The sequence below is a fragment of the Micromys minutus genome (genome assembly GCF_963924665.1).
Source record: "Micromys minutus genome assembly, chromosome: 1".
Classification (NCBI taxonomy): domain Eukaryota; kingdom Metazoa; phylum Chordata; class Mammalia; order Rodentia; family Muridae; genus Micromys; species Micromys minutus.
Window position 1 is genome coordinate 67066656 of NC_137969.1, and position 21525 is coordinate 67088180.

General features: G+C 41.5%; 1 protein-coding gene across 2 annotated transcripts in view; it reads left to right on the forward strand.

The window, feature by feature from the left end:
* Positions 1–21525, forward strand: part of PLD5 (phospholipase D family member 5) — a gene marked incomplete at both ends in the record, with an annotated part of 347611 nt that overhangs the window by 255535 nt on the left and 70551 nt on the right. For both annotated transcript variants that reach the window (XM_080920189.1, XM_080920190.1), the window contains one exon: positions 4940–5067. In XM_080920189.1, the coding sequence (XP_080776315.1) occupies positions 4940–5067 (128 nt within the window). The remainder of the gene's footprint in view (positions 1–4939; positions 5068–21525) is intronic.

Below are 21525 nucleotides of genomic sequence, written 5' to 3' on the forward strand. Positions count from 1 at the left end.
TGAAACTGCAGGTGTGAGATACTGCCAGGGCTGTGGGGCAAATGCTTCAACCATTGAGCCATCTCCCTAGCCCAGGAGTTTTAACTGACACTGCTAAAGTTTCTTCTCCCTTATTGAATTGTTTGAGAGCAGAGATGCGTCATTATACTCTTCAGTTCTCCCCTTTAGCCTTCAAGCCAATGCCTTCTAAATGCTGTGCAGTAAATTGATTGAACCATACAGGGTAATACAAATGAAGCTTATAAGAACAGGCTAGCTGTGATCCCTTTTTGAGGAGAAGATGGATTAATAAGATAGATTCCGCCACAGACCTGACTCTCAGGAAACATCTGAAAGCCTTTCCAGAAATCTATAATGACTAATGTGACTCCCGTTGATACTTGTGTGAGGCTCATTAGCAACTGGTTCAAAAGCTAGTGACAGACATGTTTTTGTATTGCTATTTGGGACCTATATATGTGTGTTATTTTAATTTTTTCAAAGCTTACATTTAATGATGGTTCTTAAACACGTTAACAGCCCTTTTAGCCCACCGCCCACCAGAGGTAGTTCGAAAGAAACGATATGAGGGAAGTGGGCCTGTTTAAAAAGGGTTCTTTGGAGCAATTCCCATCTGTGTTGTCTGGAAATCGGCAGTTCAGTTCACAGGTCAGCAGAGGCAGGCAGCTCCATCCACTGAAACACACCAGCAGTCAAGTTTGATGGAGTAGGGATAGCAAACTCAAATCAATAGTGGTGGCATGACCTAGCAGAGACAGCCATGCCTCAGCCTCGACACAAGTCAGCAAGAGGGACCAAGAAGGAACACTGGGAAAAGTTCTCAGTGCCTCTCTCAGTGAAGCGAAGATTAGTGAAGATGCAAGAGCAACAAGCATTGCACAGCTGGCTCCGTAGGCAAGCCTAGCTCCCTCTCCGTCACTCTCCACTGAACCCTTTTTATATGCTCTCTAAACATCACATGTCCTCCATGACAGAGGCCTCAGTACATGCATCTGTCTCAGCTGACATCACTCTGCAAATCAGCCTGAGTCTGTGGACTCAGAAAAGCTGTGGCATACCACCAGAAGTTTTGTGGTGCCTTTCTCTTTAAGGAGTCCTAAAAAGTGCAGCTCAACTACACAGTGTAAGGCACACCAACACATGCATGTCCTTAGCAAAGAATCCTTCATCACATGTCCTTTTATGAGCTTGCTTTAACAGAATATCCTTTCTCCTGTGTCTGCTTCAGTGAATGTTCCTTCACATGTTTGCTCCAGCAAAACACCATCCAACTGACTTTCCAAAGAACCTGGAAGTCTCCATATATGAGAAAATAGATATTTAGGAGCAAGAGAATGGTGGACAGAGAATTTGGAATATGATTATAGAAACATTATACAGGGTCACACACACACACACACACACACACACACACACACACACACAGCTGTAATACAGGATTTCTCATTCTTGAGATTGATTGACATGAGGACTTGATGACTTTTGTTCTGAGGTTTAGTCTACACTTTCTGGAATATTTAGCAATCTATTTACGGAATGCTAATAATAATATTTATTTGAGGCTTGCAATCCAGGAAGTGTCCTCAGACATTGCAACGTGTCCACCGGAGATGTTTAACAAAAGAGAAATAATATTATTGTGCGTTGCTTGATCCCCACTTTTTTATGAGCGCCTCTAGCCCTGGACAGAAGAATGACTCAGTCATGTCTTTCTTGGTCTCAGCCTTCTCATGGTTTCCCCTAGCACAGTGATGAGGTCTCCTCCTTTCTTATCTCTCTCAGAATGAACCATGTCCTGGTTATTGTAAGGGATACTGCTCTGGTCTGTGAAAAATTTCTATGTTGAAATTCTGACATTAAGGTAATGGTTTTAAAAGGCAGCATTTTAAGGCAGTTATTGGATCATGAACATGAAGCTTTTAAAAATAAGATTAGTGACCCTAGATGAAGTTATACATTCCTCTAATCTTCAAATTCAAAAAGCTAAGACAGGAGGATTGTAGATTTGAAGCCAGTGTTGGGTCCGTAGTGAGGCCTTGTCAGACAGAAACAAATACAGAGAGACAGACCTGGGAGCAGCTCTCTGCTCCCTCCCACTAAGAGAAGACAAAGTAAGGATATATATGAAAGAGAAAGCAGACCCTTAGCTAAATGTGAATCAATTGACTGCTGGATCTTGAGCCCCTCAGCCTCTGGCACTATAAAAAAGAAAACTCAGTGTTTATAACTATCTAGTCTAGAGTGCTTCCTTGAGGCAGCCTGGGTGATATGAGAACACTTTAGCAAGCCTGAACTGTAATCAATCAGGTTATACCTTTTATCTTGACTTTTATCCAGAACAGAAGCCTGGTATAAATTGTTCAGTAAACATTTATTAAATAAAAGTCACTTTCTTTATAACATAATAATTTTAGGTGTCTATAAGTATCTACAGAGGCCAGAGGTTCAGCCAGGACCCAGGGCCTCCAAACGCAAACTACTTAGGCTAATTGTAAGTGAAGTTGCTGCAAGTAGCACTATCTAGCAACATGTGAGCAGCGTGTGGAGAAGTCAAAGGGGACAGTTTCCACAAACCCTGCAGATTAGATGTTTTGGCTCCAATGGCTTTGTGAACTGGGGCTGCAGCCGACCTAGCAAGAACAGATGGGAAAGTTAGAACCTAATAAAGAGTACACAAATAACAACTGGTCCTCAGCCAAGATTTAAACGCTGTATGAGGGGCAGACAATATCTCAGAGAGTTTAAATTGTTTCTAGACAGGATAAGAAGGATTTGGCTGGAACTAGGTGCTACAGATAGAATCTGGGCCAGGCCCCAAAGGTGCCTTTGTTCTCTTGCAGAGGAAGGGAATGTCCTCTCTTCAGTGTCGGTTATCTTATTGCTGTCCAAAAATTATGGCCAGTTACAGTTGAATTACAGCCCCTAAAAGACACACTGAAGGCTTTTCCCTCTGTGCCACAGAATGTCACCTTAGGTGAGAATAGTGCTGTTGCAGATATAAGTAGTTAAAATGAGGTGTCTATGGAAGGGCTGGTCCTTCATTGAGTGTGACTGGTGTCCTCATAAAAAACCAAGTCCAAGAAGAAGAAACAGTGAAAAGAAAGGCAGACTGAAGTGTTGTAGCCAAAGCCAAGAGCACCTAGAAGCCAGGCTCAGGTAAGAAAGAGTCTCACAGGTGTCAGAGAAAGTGTGGCTCTCCTCAAAGCCTTGAGTTTGGACTTCTCTCATGTAGCTTGAGTTGGTTTGGTTTAGTCTGTTCTGAGCTAGTCTAATCTATTCTGGTCTGGTCTGGTCTAGTCTACTTTGGCAATGCTGAGAACAGGACAGCTCAGGGCCTCTTGCAAGGCAGGCAAGTGCTCCACCATCACACTCAAGCCAGGCCCTCGTTTGGACGGCTAACTCCCAGAAGTGAGACATTCAGTTATTTTAAATCCCTGGGGCACTCTGGCATGGAAACGCTATGCCATCTCCAAGGACAAACACCATTGTTCTCTGTGTCCCCTTCATGCAGACTCAGGTCCTTCCACAGTTGTCATGGATGATGACTTTCTGTTCTGATATTCAAATTCTCCCTACCTGGTGGCTCCTCCCCTGGAAACGCCCACACTTCCTTAGCTGTTCTTACACTAAGACAGGGCTTTACTTTAGGATGGGCTAAACGCTAAGACCCACATGGGCATTACTTCTAGAATGAAAAAGGACAGAAAGAACAAAGCTGGTCCACTCTCAGAGAAAACCTGCTTGGACGATCCTTCTCTAATGAGGGTGATCCTACTCTATGGCTTCTCTTTTCATCCTTGCCTCATGGAGCTAGGAAGCATATCTTGTGTTTTCCCTGTGAGAAGCCAGGTTCATGTTTAAATCAACATCTGTGGACATCAATATGTCTGCCTCCGGAGAGCACTCAGACCTTTACAGTATTTTTTAAAATGTTGAATGCCAAAGACTAAGATCAGCATGCTTCCCACCACTGAGGCACATTCTCCAGTCCCCTCTCCTTCCAAATATCCCAGCAGTGTCCTAATGCATGTAATGTGATGTACCCCTCCCTGGTAATTATGATCCTCACAAGGATATATGTCAGTGGGATGTGGTTTCTTCATCACTTCTGAATATCCAAGGACAAACTAGCTTAGTTCATTAACTACATACGCATAAGCCTGTTCTTTTAAGAGAATTGACTTTAACACACAGTGGCCTTGCGTCAGAATAAACTAATGCTGTAAATGTGTTGGGGATGGCAATACTTCAGGACATGACACCGGATTGTATCACATTCTGATTCCAACAACTGGTCACATTCAGCTGTTGAGGTGTTTTTAATTTTTATGACAGTCTTAGTGACAGTTTACTGCTCTGGGTTCCATCTCATTAGGATCTGGATAATCACAGCTCAAATGAGGATGTATTATATAAAGAGCACAAAGAGATGAAATCCCAATTACAGCGTGAATATGTTAAGTGAAGAAGTAAAGGCAATGAAGAAAGCAAAATAATACAATAATGGGGAACATAAGCCAGTTGGTCTCCTATTGAGGCAGACACAATGGTGAATGAGACATTCTTTTCAAAATTAATAATTTTATTGCCATTATTCCAAAATCGTAAGAAAAGGGATGTGTACTGTACTGACCTCACCGACCGGGTAACCAGCAGCGCTGGGGTTTTCTTGCTGATCAGGGTGACTTGAGAAGCCATGGTCTTGTCACAGTGGACAGAGCCTCCTCTGCATAAACATGGCAAATCCTTTTACTTCTTTTAGCATGGGCAGGTAGCATCGTGACAGCCTTCATCACTGAAGCCTTGTGCAAGTACCTGGCTCCTCCCATTCTCTACTGTGCTCAGCACAGCCCTGGGTATTAGTGCTTGTAGATGTCTGGTTGGTGATGGATGCAGGGTCTGGGAGTGGAGGCTGACTGGTGACTGCTTGGCCTTCTAGGCGCTGAGGTGACATACATGAACATGACTGCCTACAACAAGGGCCGGCTGCAATCGTCCTTCTGGATTGTGGACAAACAGCATGTGTACATCGGCAGTGCAGGCTTAGACTGGCGATCACTTGGACAGGTAAGTGACGCACCATACCTAAACTCAACATCTGTGGCCTAGAGATCGCTCAGATGCTTATGACATTAATATATATATATATATATATATATATATATATATATATATATATATATATATATATATATTTATTTATGTGGGATGCCACATAAATTATATATATATATGTGGGATGCAAGGACTGAGTTCACCATGCTTTCCAGCATTGAGGCACATTTCCCAATCCAATGTGTCTTACCTTTAGCTGCCTGGTTTTAAGAGGCTTGACTTTGTTTAATGTGGAAAAACAAACTTTCCCTCAGGAGAGCCATTTTATGAGAAAAACAATGTGACCACCATTGGGTCAAACCTTAGGAACTCAGATGCTACTGTGAGCATCTTCAGAACAAGTTGCATCTGGGTTATAGTGCCTACACTTGAATGCTAGAGATGCTGCTGCACCATCAGTAAGACAGGAAACCAGGCCAACTCAACACCGAACAGTGTGATTTAGGGCAGAAATCATGTGGAGTACTCCAGTAGACGGTCTTAAGATGGAAATGTTATCATACTCTTCACAGCAAATCAATGTCAAATGTCTTGAAAATAATCTTAGACAGTCTTATAATTTTCATATATTTCTGCTGCCCAAGGCTAATCCACAGAGGATTATAAAACTGTTGTTTCTATGTGTCTATGGAAGTGAGAAGCTTCTAGTAACTGGGTGCTTCAGGTACCTGACCACTCATGCTACAGAGCCCACACATGCCCATCCTAGCTGAGCTTTGGGTAAGCAGCACCAAGGTGCCAGTAGTTCTCTAACCCATGGAGAAAGATTACAGATATCATTACAGATAACTGGACATGGGAGCTGGTGTGAGTACTGACTGCTTTGCATATGTAGCTGTTTGCCTCTCTGATTCTGGTCTTTTCTTTGCCTTCTTGAGCTTCTGCCTTTCCTGCTCTTTCTCTCCATGAAGTTCTCCTAGTTTATGGTGAGGCAGGCAAGCATGCTCTTGTATAGAAAAAGCAGTCTGTTTGTAAACAAGATGTCAGCAACCCAGCTGCTTCTCTACACTGAAGTGTTGATATACATCTAAAAGAAAACTTACCAAGTATGTTGATGTCACATTAAGGAATAAGACAAGTTTTCTCTTAGAATAGTATGATCAAGAGCAAGTTCAATTTGAATTCTCCATTTCTTTCTGTAGGTTGTCCATCTTTCTGTGGTTACTAGACAGTCTATAGGTTGTCCTGTGTCTGATCTGCCCCTGCTGCCTGTCTGCTTGTATCACATGCCCTCCCTCTCTCATCTATCTATCTGTCTGTCTGTCTGTCTATCTATCTATCTATCTATCTTTCTTTCTTTCTTTCTATCTATCTATCTATCTCTCTATCTATCTGTCTGTCTGTCTGTCTGTCTGTCTGTCTGTCTGTCTGTCTATCTATCTATCTATCTATCTATCTATCTATGTCTCACCTATCTATCTATCTTTCTCTCTCTCTCTCTCATCTATCTATCTATCTATCTTTATCTCTCTGTATGTTTGTATATGTGTATGGATGTGTCTGCCTGTCTGTCTGCTGTGTCTATTTGTGTTGCCTGTCCTAGCAAAGGGCTTTGTTCTGTATTCACTGAACAAGAGAATGAGATACTTAACAGAAACCTTTAAGAGTTTTACAAAGGAAGAAGACAATTTAATGACCTAAAATAGCACTCAAACTGCAAACAGATGTTATCAGTCTGTGTCCATAGGCTGATATAAATACTTCCAACATTTATGATGGATATTGGTTTTGTTTGAGGTTACATTAAAACTATTGGCTGCTTTCAGCAAATGATTATAACAACACACACTTACACACATATATTATTCTGGGTTGGGGATATGAAAAAGTCTAGAACTGATGATTAATATGCATTTTGCTTAGGCTGTAAAAGCGGATTACATGAGAAATCCAAGTCCTGGTAAGCTTATTTCAGTATTTGCTTAAAGGCAGGTTAAACTTAAACAAATTGAGTACACAGTAGATAGCAGTTTGCTTGTGAGGTCTTAATGAGCTCAAGGCATTTTATAAATGTGTCTGCAAAGCTGACAAAAGTTCACGCTCTTCTGAGACAAAGGTACTTTCCCACCTCTGCCACACCAGAGCCATGGTGGTATTTCTGGTTTCAATTTTAAAAGAAAGTTAAAGTAGACTAAGTTTAGACTATTATTAAAATGACAGTCTCACACTCCAGCTATCGACTGGACCTCTAAGAAAAACACCCCACAACTCTCTGGAGGGGAAGACATAGAAAAGAAAACATTGCTTATTTTATGTCTACTCAAAAAATTGAGTGCTATCTACAGAATTAGGAAATGTTCTGGGGAGGCTATTGTAGGAGGGTGTTTTGTGTTGGTGGGAAATGTTTAAGCCATATGATGTTCCTCATATGGGTTTTCTTGTGAAATATGTGTTCTTTTGCTGGTTGTAAATTTAATTAACAAGTCAAACTCCTTGTAGATCAGGAGAAGGGGTTTCTTTCCTAACTGCTTCCATTCACATGCCAGACACTGTGCTTATAAATATTTTTAAAGATTTTATTTTTATTTCTAATTGTACAAGTGAGCATTTATGTGTACGTATGTACATGTGTGTGAGCACGCTTACGGGCATGTGTGTGTGTGTGTGTGTGTGTGTGTGTGTGTGTGTGTGTGTGTGTGTATCCAGTAGAGTGTAGATACCCTAAGACCATGGACATTGAATCATCCATAATTAGAGTTACTGACAGTTATGAGCTATCAAATATCGGTGCTGGTAACCAAACTTAAGCGTTGTGTAGGCTTAAGCACTGGGCTGTATCTCTACTCTTTGGGATAATTTTTTCATTTATCATAACAATCTAATGATAGCTATTATCTCTAGCTTCCTTTTATGGTGATTCCAAAAAAAAAAATAAAACAGACAGATTCTGTTTCTACCCTCTCCTCATTCAAAATAATAAAACGCATTGTAACCTGTTTAGGATCAATGTTGACAGTCTTAGATTAACAGTTACATCAGCCAAATCTGCCTCTTCCATTTTATTATTTGTGATCTGAACCACTCACATCAATTAACCCAAAGTCACAACTTTTTATTTTGTGACTGCTGAACAAAAGTCTTAAGGACTATCTTAGTTAGGATTTTATTTCTGCCAAGAGACACCATGACCAAGGCACTTCTTATAAAGGTAAACATTTAATTGGGGCTGGCTTATGGTTTCAGAAACTTAGTCCATTATCATAAAGAAGCATGGCAATATGCGTAATTATTATGAATAATGATCATCTCAAATATAAAGGATCTGAGTTCTACATCTTCATCTGAAGGTAGCAGGAGGCTGTGTCCCTGGGCTTATCTTGAGCATCTGAGACCTCAAAGCTCACCTCTACAGTAACACACTTCCTAAAACAGAGCCACACCTACTCCAACAAGCCTATACCTCCTAATAATACCACTTTCTATGGGTCAAGCATTCAAACACATGAGTCTATGGGAACCTCCTCTTCAAACCATCACAAAGACAAAACCAAATCTTGTTCCTGTGTGTTCTGCCATCTTCCCTGTGTTCCACCTAAGGCAAACTGCATGCTTTTGATAGAAGGGTAGTGCAGATATTATCGGAAAAGCAGGAGGGGGCTAAGAGCCTGTGGCAACAATACTTACTATCCCAGTAACTTCCCTACATCAACTGCCATCCACCCAGAACCTCTTTGTCACTTGCACCTTGTCCCTCTGATCCTCTTACACACCTGATCACAAATACCACCTCCTTCCTGGCCCTTCTATTGCCACAACATTCTTGGTTTTGGTGCCATGTTATTGTATGTACAGTGAAGAAACCAACAAAATGGCTGGCCAGGATTGGGGAAGGTTCTTATTGTGGACCAGAGAGAGAAAATATCTAGAGGCATCTGGAAGAGTCTAAAACAAAGAGATGAAAAAAGAAAGAAAGAAAGAAAAAGAAGACTGGGCATGACCAAGGCTATCTGAGGCAGGAGAGTTGCAGGACAGGAGGGAAACCTGTTTCACAAGTTCCGGTGGATGCTGGCTTTTATGGGACAGCCAGAAATCTTTCTACAGCCCAGCTTGAATTGAACTTAGACTGTCATTCCCAGACACACTCAGGACTCCACTCTTCCTAAAACCTAACAGCCGTCACTACGTCACCTTGACTGAGTGTTCCTTTCAACCGTAACACATCTGTACCATCAGTTCATCCTGTGTCATAGCTTCACATGGTGTGTCTTTTTCTAGTGAAATGTAAACTAGTGCTAATAATCATCATCTGAAATCCGGGCTAAATGATAGGAAGGATTGGGGCTGATCTTCTGACTTTCCTGTGTCGTGGCCTTTCTCTCTCTATGTCTGGCTTCTCTCTAAGCACAGGAAAGGCGTGAGTTCCTTCCATTTTCACCAAGTTTCTTACTTGTAAATAATTCTACCATTGATTTATTTTACAGAGGAAGAGAGGCCACAGGTCAGTTTGGGGTCCTGTGACCTTCCAGGAAGTGGTGATGCTAAAATTCAAACCTATGCCCCTCAATACTAAAGTTTTTCACTTTTATTTGACCTTGACCACCGCTAAGTTTTAAAAAATAAAATATGCTTACCAAAAACTATGTTTACATTACTTAATTGGGGTGAGAAAAATTAAAGTCACAATTCTTTCAGAAATCTTCTCTGCTTGCATCCAACAACACACAATGTGGCGGCCCTGAAATGACATCTCTTACTCTTTTCTGAAGCTTTGCAAACTCCCTACATCTCAAGGTTGGCTTTCAAAGACCAAGGGTCCTGCATATATGTTTGCTTCTCATTCCTCATCTCCTGTTGTTTTTTTTGAAGTACCCCCCCCTTAGAATTCCTACCCACAGGGAGTCCTGTAGGAAGAAAGAACACCTCTCCACCCTTCTTACTTCATGAGCACCTCAAAACACCAGGGAGGAAAGGAAAACTGCAGCTTGAAAAAAGGAAACAAAAGACCAGCTAGTGCACAAGTAGAAAGGAAGGCATTCAGCAGCCTCAGGCTCTGGAGGCGGGAAGCTGAAATGGGAGAAGCTGGGGAGGGAAATATGAAAATCAGGCTTTTAGAAAAAGTTACATTTATAGTCTTTGAACAAACCCTCTTAGCTCCGAGTTGAAAGGTGGGATTCAATAGGCCCATTGACATCAAGAGCCTGGCAACTAAGGAAAGGAGAGAAATTTAAGTATTGTTCTTTAATGGGACTGTTGTATTATACTATATGTAGTTATTTAAATAGTGTTCTTTAATGGGATTGCAACCGAGAAGAATAGGCCTATTTAAACCCTGAGCATGTGCACAGTTTTATTGTAGCTACTTTTATTGTGGAAGAAATTAAAAGGTACACATGAAAATAAATCAACTCTTGGGCAGAGGACTGTGGGGATTCAGAGAGCAGAACCTACATGAGGAAAACCCCAAAACTCAGCAAGTTGCCCAGACCCCCTGCTGCATTTGTAGTGAACCACCTGACCAGCCCAGGATCTGAGTCATAAGTTGGATCATAAACTTTTAATCTTGGAGTTGAAAATTAATCTGGGAGTGACTAGTTTGATAAGATGTACATTATGGCATGTTATTTCAGAGACATAATCTTGGTCATTGCCTGGGAAAAAGACTCTCACCATTTAAGAATGAGAAACTATGGGTTTCCATTAAAGAAATTTCTTCAGTGTGCTAAGGTGCTATGAGAGGGTTGAGAGGGTGTGGTTGACATTGAAACACTTCTCATGGTTAATTTTATAGATTGTTCAAGCCTACACTTAGGGACAATGAGGCAGAATATGGAGCTGAAGACTGGTAGGTCATTTACCCTTTAACCTACAGAGATCTGGGATCCATAACTCTGTCGCATATCCACAAATTCAAGCAACTGCAATTGCTCTGGCTGATAGAGATAGTGAGTAAGAGCAGGAAAAAATATTTGATGGGCTGGCAAAGTGGCATCACAGTGACTGGTGAGCTATGAAGCATAAACCCGAGAGACCAGGTGGCACTGTTCCCAGCACCTGCAGCTGGCCACCAGAAGAGGACAACACTGTCACCAGAGACCACCTGTCTTCAGAGGGTATTCCCGATATCCCGTGGGCTGATGGTAAGGAGATGGACCACTCTGGCTGTTTATAGCTGGAGCTCCTGAGCAGTGATAATGTTACTGAGCCTAACGATGCTGATTTTGTCATAGCTGCTATTTCTAGAAATGATCACTTGGTGGACACTGACATGAGTCAAGGTCACAGTCCTTTACTAGATGTCCCTATGGCCTGGAATTAATGATGAAAAAGCCACTAAGACCTACCCAGTCTTTGAGTCCTTCTCTTGCATATTTCATTATAAGTGTGTGTGTGTGTGTGTGTGTGTGTGTGTGTGTGTGTGTGTGTGTGTGGTACATGTGTGTGCTGTATTACATGTGTGCATGTGTATCAGAAGACAGAGGTGAGCTGCAAGTGTTAACCCTCAGGATGCCATCCCTGTTCCCACACACACACCTTACACCAACCCATCCTCACCTTTGAGACAAGATCACCCATTTTTATCTGAAGTTTGTCAATTAGACTAGTCCTGAGAATGCACTCATCTCTGCCTTCCCAGCACTAAGATTACAAGCACTTGCTACCATGTCTGGCTTTCTATAAAGTGGATTCAGAAGGTTAGGGATGATAATCGGCAATTTGCTGACTGATCCATGTCCCCAGCCCTTGGGTCCATCTTGTTCCTGACTTTTTTCTCTTCTAAGAAAAGGTCACAGGCAGAGAAAGCTAAAGCTCCATTGAGTGCAGTGGGCAGGAGTCCCTGGTGCAGCCAGCTCAGTCTTTCCTCTTTGGTGCTAGCACCGAGCTGTTTTTTTAAAATTTTACAAGCTTCAGATGGTGTGTGCATGGGTAATCCAGGTAACCAGTTATCAAGAACAAAATAGAATGAAAAGGCAAAAGGCAATTTAAGCGCAAATACGGCAGGGAATAATTAATAGTTCTTAGAAAACATTTAACAAAGGAAAGCAAATAATTAGCTCTTCCTTATTGGTTGAAAGATTACCTGTGCAGCTCAGAAAGGCCGTTTTGTTTGTACATGCATTTAAAAGTAAATGAGGGGGTTGAAGCCTCTGCTTTTAATAAAATATATGTATAAGGAAACAGCATTTTCAATAACAAAGCTATGCAAATTTTTTGCAAGTTCTATAGTAGCAATTCTACAAGTAATATTCAAAGGAGCATAAATAAGTCTTTTCTTCTTGTCTCCTATGGGAGTCATTCTTTCAAAGTTACTGAATTGTCTCCTTCCTCCGTTTATGCGGTAGCACAATATGCGATAGCACAAAGAAACAAGAGCTTGTTTCGCCTTTCTCCTGCAAGTGCTAGCATAAGGAACTGTCATAGCATTGTTTCTGAGTAAAGTTTATGTCTGAGTTTGTATTCAGTGTCCTACCCACCTTCACTTTCTCCTCTTTTCCAAATGGTGGGATGGCCTCAGGTGTCCTAATGTAGCTTGCCTTGAGATGTCTATCCAGCTCACAAAAGAAAGAAATAAAGGAAGGAAGGAAGGAAGGAAGGAAGGAAGGAAGGAAGGAAGGAAGGAAGGAAGGAAGGAAAGAAGGAAAGAAGGAAGGAAGGAAGAAAGAAAGAAAGAAAAAAGAAAGAAAAAAGGAAAGGAAGGAATAATATATTATATATGCAGTATATAGTTATATATATAGTATAACAATATACTACATTGTTACTTTGTGTGTGACAGACCATGTGTACCATGCCTGCTTGTGTGCATGTGTGTATATGTGTGTAGTGTGCATGTTCAGAGGTGAACCTCATTTGGCTAGTTTCCACCTCTGCATGGGTTTCTGGGATTGACCTCCAGTTCCTTCCGCTTATGTTATCAGGCAGCAAGAACCTTTACCTGCTCAGCCATCTTATTGGCTCCTGATTTTTTTCCCCTAGATCCAGAGCACTGGACTAAAGGCTCTCCTAAATTATGACTGATTCCCTTGAGTTCAAGAGAATTAATTGCCTTCATACCCAGTTCAATGTCACCCCCACCCCCCCCCCCCGTGCACATCCTGCCCCAGATGTGGACTTTCCCCTCTCTCCAGTGACACTCTGGCCTTGAAAGGCAGGTGCCCCTGCTAGGTTTCCTGTTCACCGATCTCATTGTTTGTGTGCTGGCTGTTTCTCAGCTGTTGTTTGGCACTGAAACACTGAGGCAGAAGTCAGATGGAAACTGACTTTATTTTTCTTGTTCTTGAAACCATATGGTCCTGAGCAAGTCATGCCATCTCTGAGTTTTCATTTGTTCATCTCTACAACGGAACTAACAAGAATGATCTATGGTGTTGCTGGGGAACCAAAGGAGTCACAAAAACATACCCAGCATTGCACCTAAAGCATGGGGGCTGTCAAATAACTAGGCTTTGAACTGATGCCCAGGAACCAGAATGCTTGGGCCAAGAAGGAACGCTGCTATTAATGCTTATTTCCTATCATCTATGATAGGGTCATTGAACTCTTTCACAAATGCATGGCCTTCTTAACTGCACAGTGTGGGGCACAATGGCATGACAGAGATGTGGCCCACTGACTGTGACTCACTGAGAGCAAGGCTTTAGTGACCTGCCACAGAGCATTGTTTTGTGGTTATTATCAAAGGGCATTGCCTAGATAATTCAACAACTTTAAATAAATATGTAAAGTGGAGCCAAAACCATAGCATTTAGAAACTAGACTTGGATGTTCACATGAATCAGACCAATGCTCACCAGAGAAAGTTGAGGGGGAAACACAGATGCAAGGGAGAAAAAGTTTCAAGCTGGGCTCAGGATCATACACACTTTCTCTACCAGTCCTAAGTTGGAAGCAAAGGCAAAAAACAAAGGAAACTAGAATCTCTGGTCAGGTTCTGGCCACTGGTGCTGCCTGCTAAAAACTGTCATTGGTGGCTCACTGCAAGGAAAGTGGCAGCCAAGAGAGCCCTGGCTGGTTGCTGCAGGTTGTAGGTCAGAGTTCTAACTTTACAGATTGTCTGGCTGTCTTCCAGCTGTGTCCTACTTAGAGTTTCTATTGCTGCAGCAAAACACATAACCAAAATGTAAGTTGGGGAGGAAAGGGCTTATTTGGTTTACACATTTTCATTGCTATTTATCACCAAAGAAAGTTAGGACAGGAACTCAAACAGGGCAGAAGCCTGGAGGCAGGAGCAGATGCAGAGGTCATGGAAGGGTGCTGCTTGTTCCTCTGGGCTTAGTTATAGAACCCAGGTCTACCAGACCAGGGATGTTACCATCCACCATGGGCTGGACCCTCCCCCTTGATCACTAATTGAGAAAACACCTTACACTTGGATCCCATGGAGGCATTTTCTCATCCGAGGCTCCTTCCTCTCTGATGGCTCTAGCTTGTGTCAAGTTGACACAATCAACCAGTACAGGCAGTAATATATTCGAGATCAGCAGTAGGATAAATACATTCTCACACCCACACACTCTCTCCCCCATAAACTGGTTTTATTCGATCCCTTGTGGCTATTAGCAGCCCACACTGAAACTAATCATAGATGTCTCCTGAGTGTGGTTAATGATATGAAGCCCCACTTTACATTATTTCTGCCTGGTATCCCCCTTTTTCTCTTGCCCCCTCCATACTTCAGTCACCTGGGTTTCACCTCATATTTAGGTTTACATTGGTCAACTCTTGCTTTTGAAGCCTTGCTTAGCAATTTCTGACTTATCAGTTTGACTAAGGGTCAGATAAGATGGTTGTTCTTCCTATTCTGTGATCTTCTCAGAGGAGGTATCAGTTTCCCAAATCCCTTGATTTCCTCCTGAGTAGAGGCCCCAGATGGGACCCATCATCGATGTAGACACACATCCACAGAGTGGGACTCAGAAGCTGGCACCAGGTCCTTCTCTAAGTGGAGAATTGCCTGCCAGAGTCTCCGAGACTCATCTCAAACAGATGGAAAATGTCAGCCTTGGATGTTTTTGTTTTCAAGTCACTTCTAGTTGTCATTGTCATTGCTGTCATGTTTGTGCACAACACTCGGAAAAAGTAAGAGTTGTTGCTAAAGAAAACGCTCGGCTCGATGTTTCAAACACAAGCAGAAAGCAGGAGGAAGGACAGAAGAATGCGGCTGAGAAACATGTTTTTTAAGAAAAGGGAAATGATTTAGGGGAGCTTGTCTCTCTTCCTGTTTATACCAGAACTCTCCTAGACGGCACTGTTCATCAGTGACAAGCTCCCACCTCGTGCACACAAATGACAGGGGTGTTTCACTTCTGCCTGAGCATTTTACTCCTGGATTTCTCTTAAAAATTATCTTCCTTGGTGCTAATCCCAAATCTTTTCCTAAGCCTTTGATTAAGGTCTGACGTGCATGTTCTCATAGCTTGTTATGTTCTCCAGCAAAATGACACCAATTCATCCTATGGCATATGTGAGTATCCAGTGTGTACCCCATTTAAAAAAACAAACCACAGGAAAGTGAGGAGAATCCTGGACTTTGAGGCCAGACATCCCAGAGTTGGTCAGGATATAGTGGGGTGCTGGTATTTAACTAGAACTCTATCAAAACCTTTCATGGAGAAGTATAGCATTGGACCTTTCAGGTCTAAACCCACCACAGATGCACAGAGGAGGTATCTATGGTTATGTATGTGAGTTTTTATAAGTAGTTCTACAGTTTGTCAGCTCCTTGGAGGATAAACTCTTAAGTAAAATACTATCACAGCATATAATACCAGCTGCTGTGGATTTTGCATAGATCCTTTCACATTCATTTTTCTGATCCTCTAAAGCCTATGACAGCAACAAGAACTTTTATTACAGTTCTGGAACCACAGATGGGCTGAGAATCAGATGCTAAATGGCCAACCAACCCAAGGACATGGAGCCAAGAAGTGGCTACACTGTGACAACAGCTCTCCTCTCCACCCTGGAAAATGAATGGGTAGCAGCCTGGTGAAGGCACTTAGACTATTGGCTTTCTGCTCCAGCTTTTAGCCAAAGTATAAGCAGAGGAAATGCTTCCTTTGGTCCCAATTCCAGGAACAATCTGGGGAGCAGTAGCCCTGGCTCAGTATCATTTGCAAAGTGGGCTCTTCAATGGAGAGACTGTTCCACTGTGGCTGACCTTCTCCAGCGGATTTGCTCTCTCCCCCAAAATAAGCTATTTAAACCCTTTGACTCTTTTCTTATTATCTTGGACACCCTCACACACACACACACACACACACACACACACACACACACACACACACACAAAGTCTCCCTGAATCCTCACATGTCTCCCAAACAATATTAGGAGTCTGTTAGCTTTCTGTTAGTGTGATCAATAGCTGCCATGATTGATTTATAAAGAGAATTTTTTGAATGTTTCTAAAGGTGGCAAAGACAGACTTTTGCCAGTATGCAGCCAATTTGGGGGTGGATCATAGTATGCAACTGAGATCAATTGTATACAAAAATGTAGGACTAGAAATTTACTCCTTGCAAGTGGGGTCAGGCACATCAGTGGATAGACCGTTGCTAAGAGGAGCTCTGAGTAAGCTAAACTGGACTAACAGGATTTCTCCTAAGTCCAGGTCAAGAATTTAAACAAGGGTATGTAGTAGGCTTCATCATGTTCTATGAGTAAGTGGTAATATTGTTTAAATGAATTATCAGGATTCTTGTAAAAACTGCCTATGCAGGCCAGAAGCCAGGATCAAAGAAAAGATTTTGCTGAAATGAGAGTCAAAGGAATGTGTTTAATGATAGTTCAGAGGGCGTTACCTGCCTCTGAGAATAAGCTATTTTCACTCAAAGTTGTATTGATTTAAGCCCATCATGGATTGGTGCTATAGTAAGGTGGTAGGAGGGCAAAGTGGTACACAACCACATAATGGACAGGAAGTTCAAGACCGGAAGAAGAAGAACCTGGGCAGTCGCATGATCAATAGCATTTTCTCAGGTTCCTGAAGGTCTTTCACTGGCTCCACTTCCTAAGGGCTCCACTTCATCCACATGTCAATGTTAACAAATGTTAAGTTGTTCATAGGAAGTCAGCATTGACATGTGGACTTTGGGGGATATGGCAGATTTGAAATCATCTAGGAGATACACCCGGGGGGTTGTTTGTGGACTTTCCAGAGAGTTTTAATGAAGTTAGGTATACTCACTCTAAATGTAACAGCACCATCCCATGGGCTGGGGTCCTAGACTAAAGGGGGAAAAGCCAGCTGGGAGCCAGAATTCCCTGCTTTTTTCCTGCTCTGTCTAGTTGTGAAGAGTCCAGATTTGCACCCCTCACTACAAACTCTGAATTACCCATGCTTTCATGACTATGATGGACCAGGATTTCTTGAACTAGGAACCAAAATAAACTTTCTCCCCTCAAGCTGCTCTCTGGTGGGGGCCAAGGCAGTGACAAAAATAACTAACACAAGAAGATTAGTTACAAAAGCAATAACACACCAGGATTAGTTACAAAAGTAACTAACACAGAAGGCATCCAGATCCTAACTGTAGCAATGAGAGTTTATAGAGATGAACTTGGAAATCATTTTTTTTTACTTTTCATTACTTATTTTATTTAGACCATTGCAGACATTGGAGATTGTTCTGTCTGGAGAATTATCTATTATAGTTGTACTTAACAATCTTTGAGTGAGTCAGCTTATAAGTATATTGCAAACAAAAGTAAAAGAGCAGATAGCAGGTGGTGGGTTCATTGCAGAACATCTAATCAGGCTCTATAGCATCCAGAAGTAATAGTCTTGCTCACTTGTACCATGGGATACACAACAGTGACCTCTATTGGAAATGATTTACTTCCTTGCTATTCTCAAAGGTATAATGTTTCTAATACCCTTTGTCGGTTTGCTGTTCTTTCTCTTTATCACAGTGTCAGGCAGGCAGCCTGTTCTAGCACTAGAAATCTCAGAGGCACTTGGATAAACACAAGTCTGAGACAAAGGTTACTGCTTTGTTCTCTAAGTCTGCTCACAAGAAGCACAAATAGCTCGTGACATTGTACCAATATAACTTAGGATATAGGAATAAATACAGCAACAGAAAAATATAGCCTTGATGTCAGCGAGCTTGGAATTTGAAGGAAGAATCTGACTATGGAAGAGATAGCTGGAGGGATAAAGTTTCGATTGACATCAGGAAAGGAATAAGTAGGGTGTTGTGGTAAATTCTAACGACACAATAAGAAGGGAAGATTAGATGCTGGACATACACCTGTCAGATGTTAATTCTCACTGATGAAGGGATGGCAGAGCCTGAGTCCCTGGAAGAAATGAAGGCCTTGCAGAACTTCCCTAACTTGTCTTATCCAGGGCCTCATAGCAAAGCCCAAAATATCCAACACGGTACGTTGAGGGCCAGGACGAGGCCACAGATTCCCTTGGCCCCTTTCTTTTCCTTCCTTCCCATTTTGGGGTCTGTACTCCATCTCCTCCTCCACTGTGCCACCACTAGAACCTTCAGTAGCCTAAAGAATGTCAAGAACATTATTGAACTGCTTTCTCTGTCCATAGCATCTATGTAATGTGGCTCAAGGGTACAACTACCTGATTCCTAGTGAGTGTTTTCTTACTTTTTGAAGAATGCTCCCCAACAAAAATGCTAGACAGACACAAAAGGAATGTGTTTGGCCTTCTCTCCCATGCATCATCTAAGCAGCTAAGCAACAAGCTTTGTGATGAAGGGGACAGATGTACCACTGAGCGAATGTGCTGACCTCACTCCTGATAGAACACTGTGCCCTGGCCAGCTGACAGATTTCTACTTGGTTGTACCTTCTAGTAGTCTCTGTAAAGGCATTAGCAGACAGATCACAATCAGCTCTGTTTCTATACTTTGACTTCTTTGGCCACTTTGCATCAAAGCTACAGCTATTTTTAATTTCTCTCTCCCTCCTCCTTTCCAGTCCATACATACAGTTAAGTCCTAAGTAGTAAGAGGTCTTCATTCTCTGGTCCATGGTCATGTGCACACTGGAAAATGACATCAGCCACCTTTTCTGGAACTGATGAGTCTCGGTACCTTGTATCTGCTTTTGGCTTCTTATTGCCATTAATTCTGATCTCTAATCAGAGATTATATTCCTAGATGACCTCATCTCCCAGTACTCAGACACTTCAGGAACTCTCCTCACCCTGAAATGCAACAGTCTCCTTGATTTCACTCCCATCTATCACTTCCAGTGACTTCTCTGGCCCCACCCACCAGTCAATTAACTGTTCTCTGAACAAGGCTTACATTTCTCATCTCCGGGTCTTTGTGCAAGCTCCTCTCTTCCAACCCATCACAGATTCAAAGATGTAAAACAATGAGAGAGATACAAGGATTAATGGATAGTGACCGAAAAGGAAAATATAGTACCAAATTTACTTAAACCATGTGCAAGCATTAAATATTACATGTTTGGGACATAGTTAATGAAAAACCCAATTTTCAGAATCGTTTGTATGAAAGGGTGTCTGAATGTGTAATAATATTATAATGTTAATAGTTCACATCTCAATTATCAATGAATTTCTACAAATAACAATAAAAACTAGTATAGGTTTGAATAGATCCAAGTTCAGTGTGTATGTGTGCTTGTGTGTGTGTGTGTGTGTGTGTGTGTGTGTGTGTGTGTAATCCAAAAGACATCTCAGTGACATATTTCTGAAGAATTAGCCTGTGAAAATTTGCTATTCACTTACAGTATTAGACAGTTGTGTGTGTGTGATTTTTATATGAACAAAGAAATTTTTACTTGAAAAGGAAAGAAACTGCACACCTGTCATGCTCTGTCACAGGTGAGCCTGTCGTGAAGACCTCATTTTAATGAATTATTGTGTTGTTTTGTTTCATTTTGTTTGCCTTAAGTAACATGTAGAAAGAGAGTCATTTTTTTAAAAACAAGAATTCTATTTCTTGTGTGTCCCTGACAAAATTGCACAGCCTTTGAAAAACCTGTTTGATGATTTATAAAATAGTAGTTCTCCTATATGATGAACATTTTGGAGAATATATGGAAATTCAATGAAGAAATGTCAAGCATGCTTAATAATTTTTTCGTAGCTACTTCTCTTCCTCATAGGAACTCACAGAAGACAGTATTTTTCTCATGCTCCCTGTGTTGCCGTCTATGGTAGCTTGCTGTAGAGCTACAGTTTCTCAGCTTTTTCCTATGAAAGAAATGACTCTTTCTTTTAATTTTCCATAGGATGCAAAATAGTCTCTAGCCCTCAATACATGACCAATAAGTAGACTAAGTGTGAGCTGCTAGATTATTAATTCAATTATCCGTTACAGGCTAACTGCTAAGCAACCACATGGTACCATCCCCCATCCCTGGGGCTGTAATATGGGTAATGACCTGGGACTGTCACCAGGCACTTATTTCTGGTTGATCCCTGGGAACAGTGCTGACAGATGCTGTCTCCACAGCAGTCACCAGGGAGCCACAGGGGTCCTGTGTCTTGTGGAACACTGCCAACAGGCAAGCTGTGAATATCTTTTTATTATTATTCTTTCCAAGAATCTTTAAAAGGGAAACAAAATAAAATTTCAAGTTAGATTTAAACTACCAATCTCTAAACTAAAGAAAGAAAGAAAGAAAGAAAGAAAGAAAGGGAAGAAGAAAGGAAGGAAGGAAGGAAATAAAAGAAGGAAGAAAGGAAGGAAGAAAGGAAGAAAAAGAAATCAACCACTAAAGTAGTTCTTTTTCATTTTGTTTTCAGTGACACCATGAAATTAACTGGCAAAGAAATGCATTAAAGTTCTATTTAAGAGAATGAGAACCCCGCCCCCATACTGTGAGTTTGATTCTCTGGCAAATAAACAACTTCCCTTCTATAATCTCTTTAAGCCCCAGGCAAGCCCTGTGGTACTTTCTTGTCTAAGAAAGTTACAGAATCTTCTACCAGGCCATCTAGAAAATAACCCTCAAATCAAAGTTATAAAAAGAATATATATTAGTCATCATTATTAATATTCTCCAAAATAGCATGTGTGTGTAATCATTCTCTTCTCGAAGTTTCTACTTGGATAATTACTTTTAATGAGCTTCCTTCTCCCTTACTCTTTAGCTTCACAGGTTTGAAAGACCTGGACCTGTGATCAGTTTCCATGACATCTGAGAAATGAGGTGTTGCTTGTGTGCATGGTGGTGTGAACTGTTTGATGTCTTGAGGTCATCCAGGATGTGCTCTTACTTGCTTCAGAAACACACTGGTTGTGAATGTAGGTGTGGATAGGTGGGTTTCATGGAACATAAGCATAGACAGTAAGGTCTTTGTAAGCCATCATTGCCCAGGTCTTCAGCTCATTGCTTTATGAGATGGGATCTAAGTCAATCCATTAAGAACCCAGGTATGATGTTGAGAAGAAGTAAGAATTGCTTTGGATTGCTTGGTAGTTTGTGTGGTCCACCCCAGACCTGATTATTAGATGTCATCTAAGAAT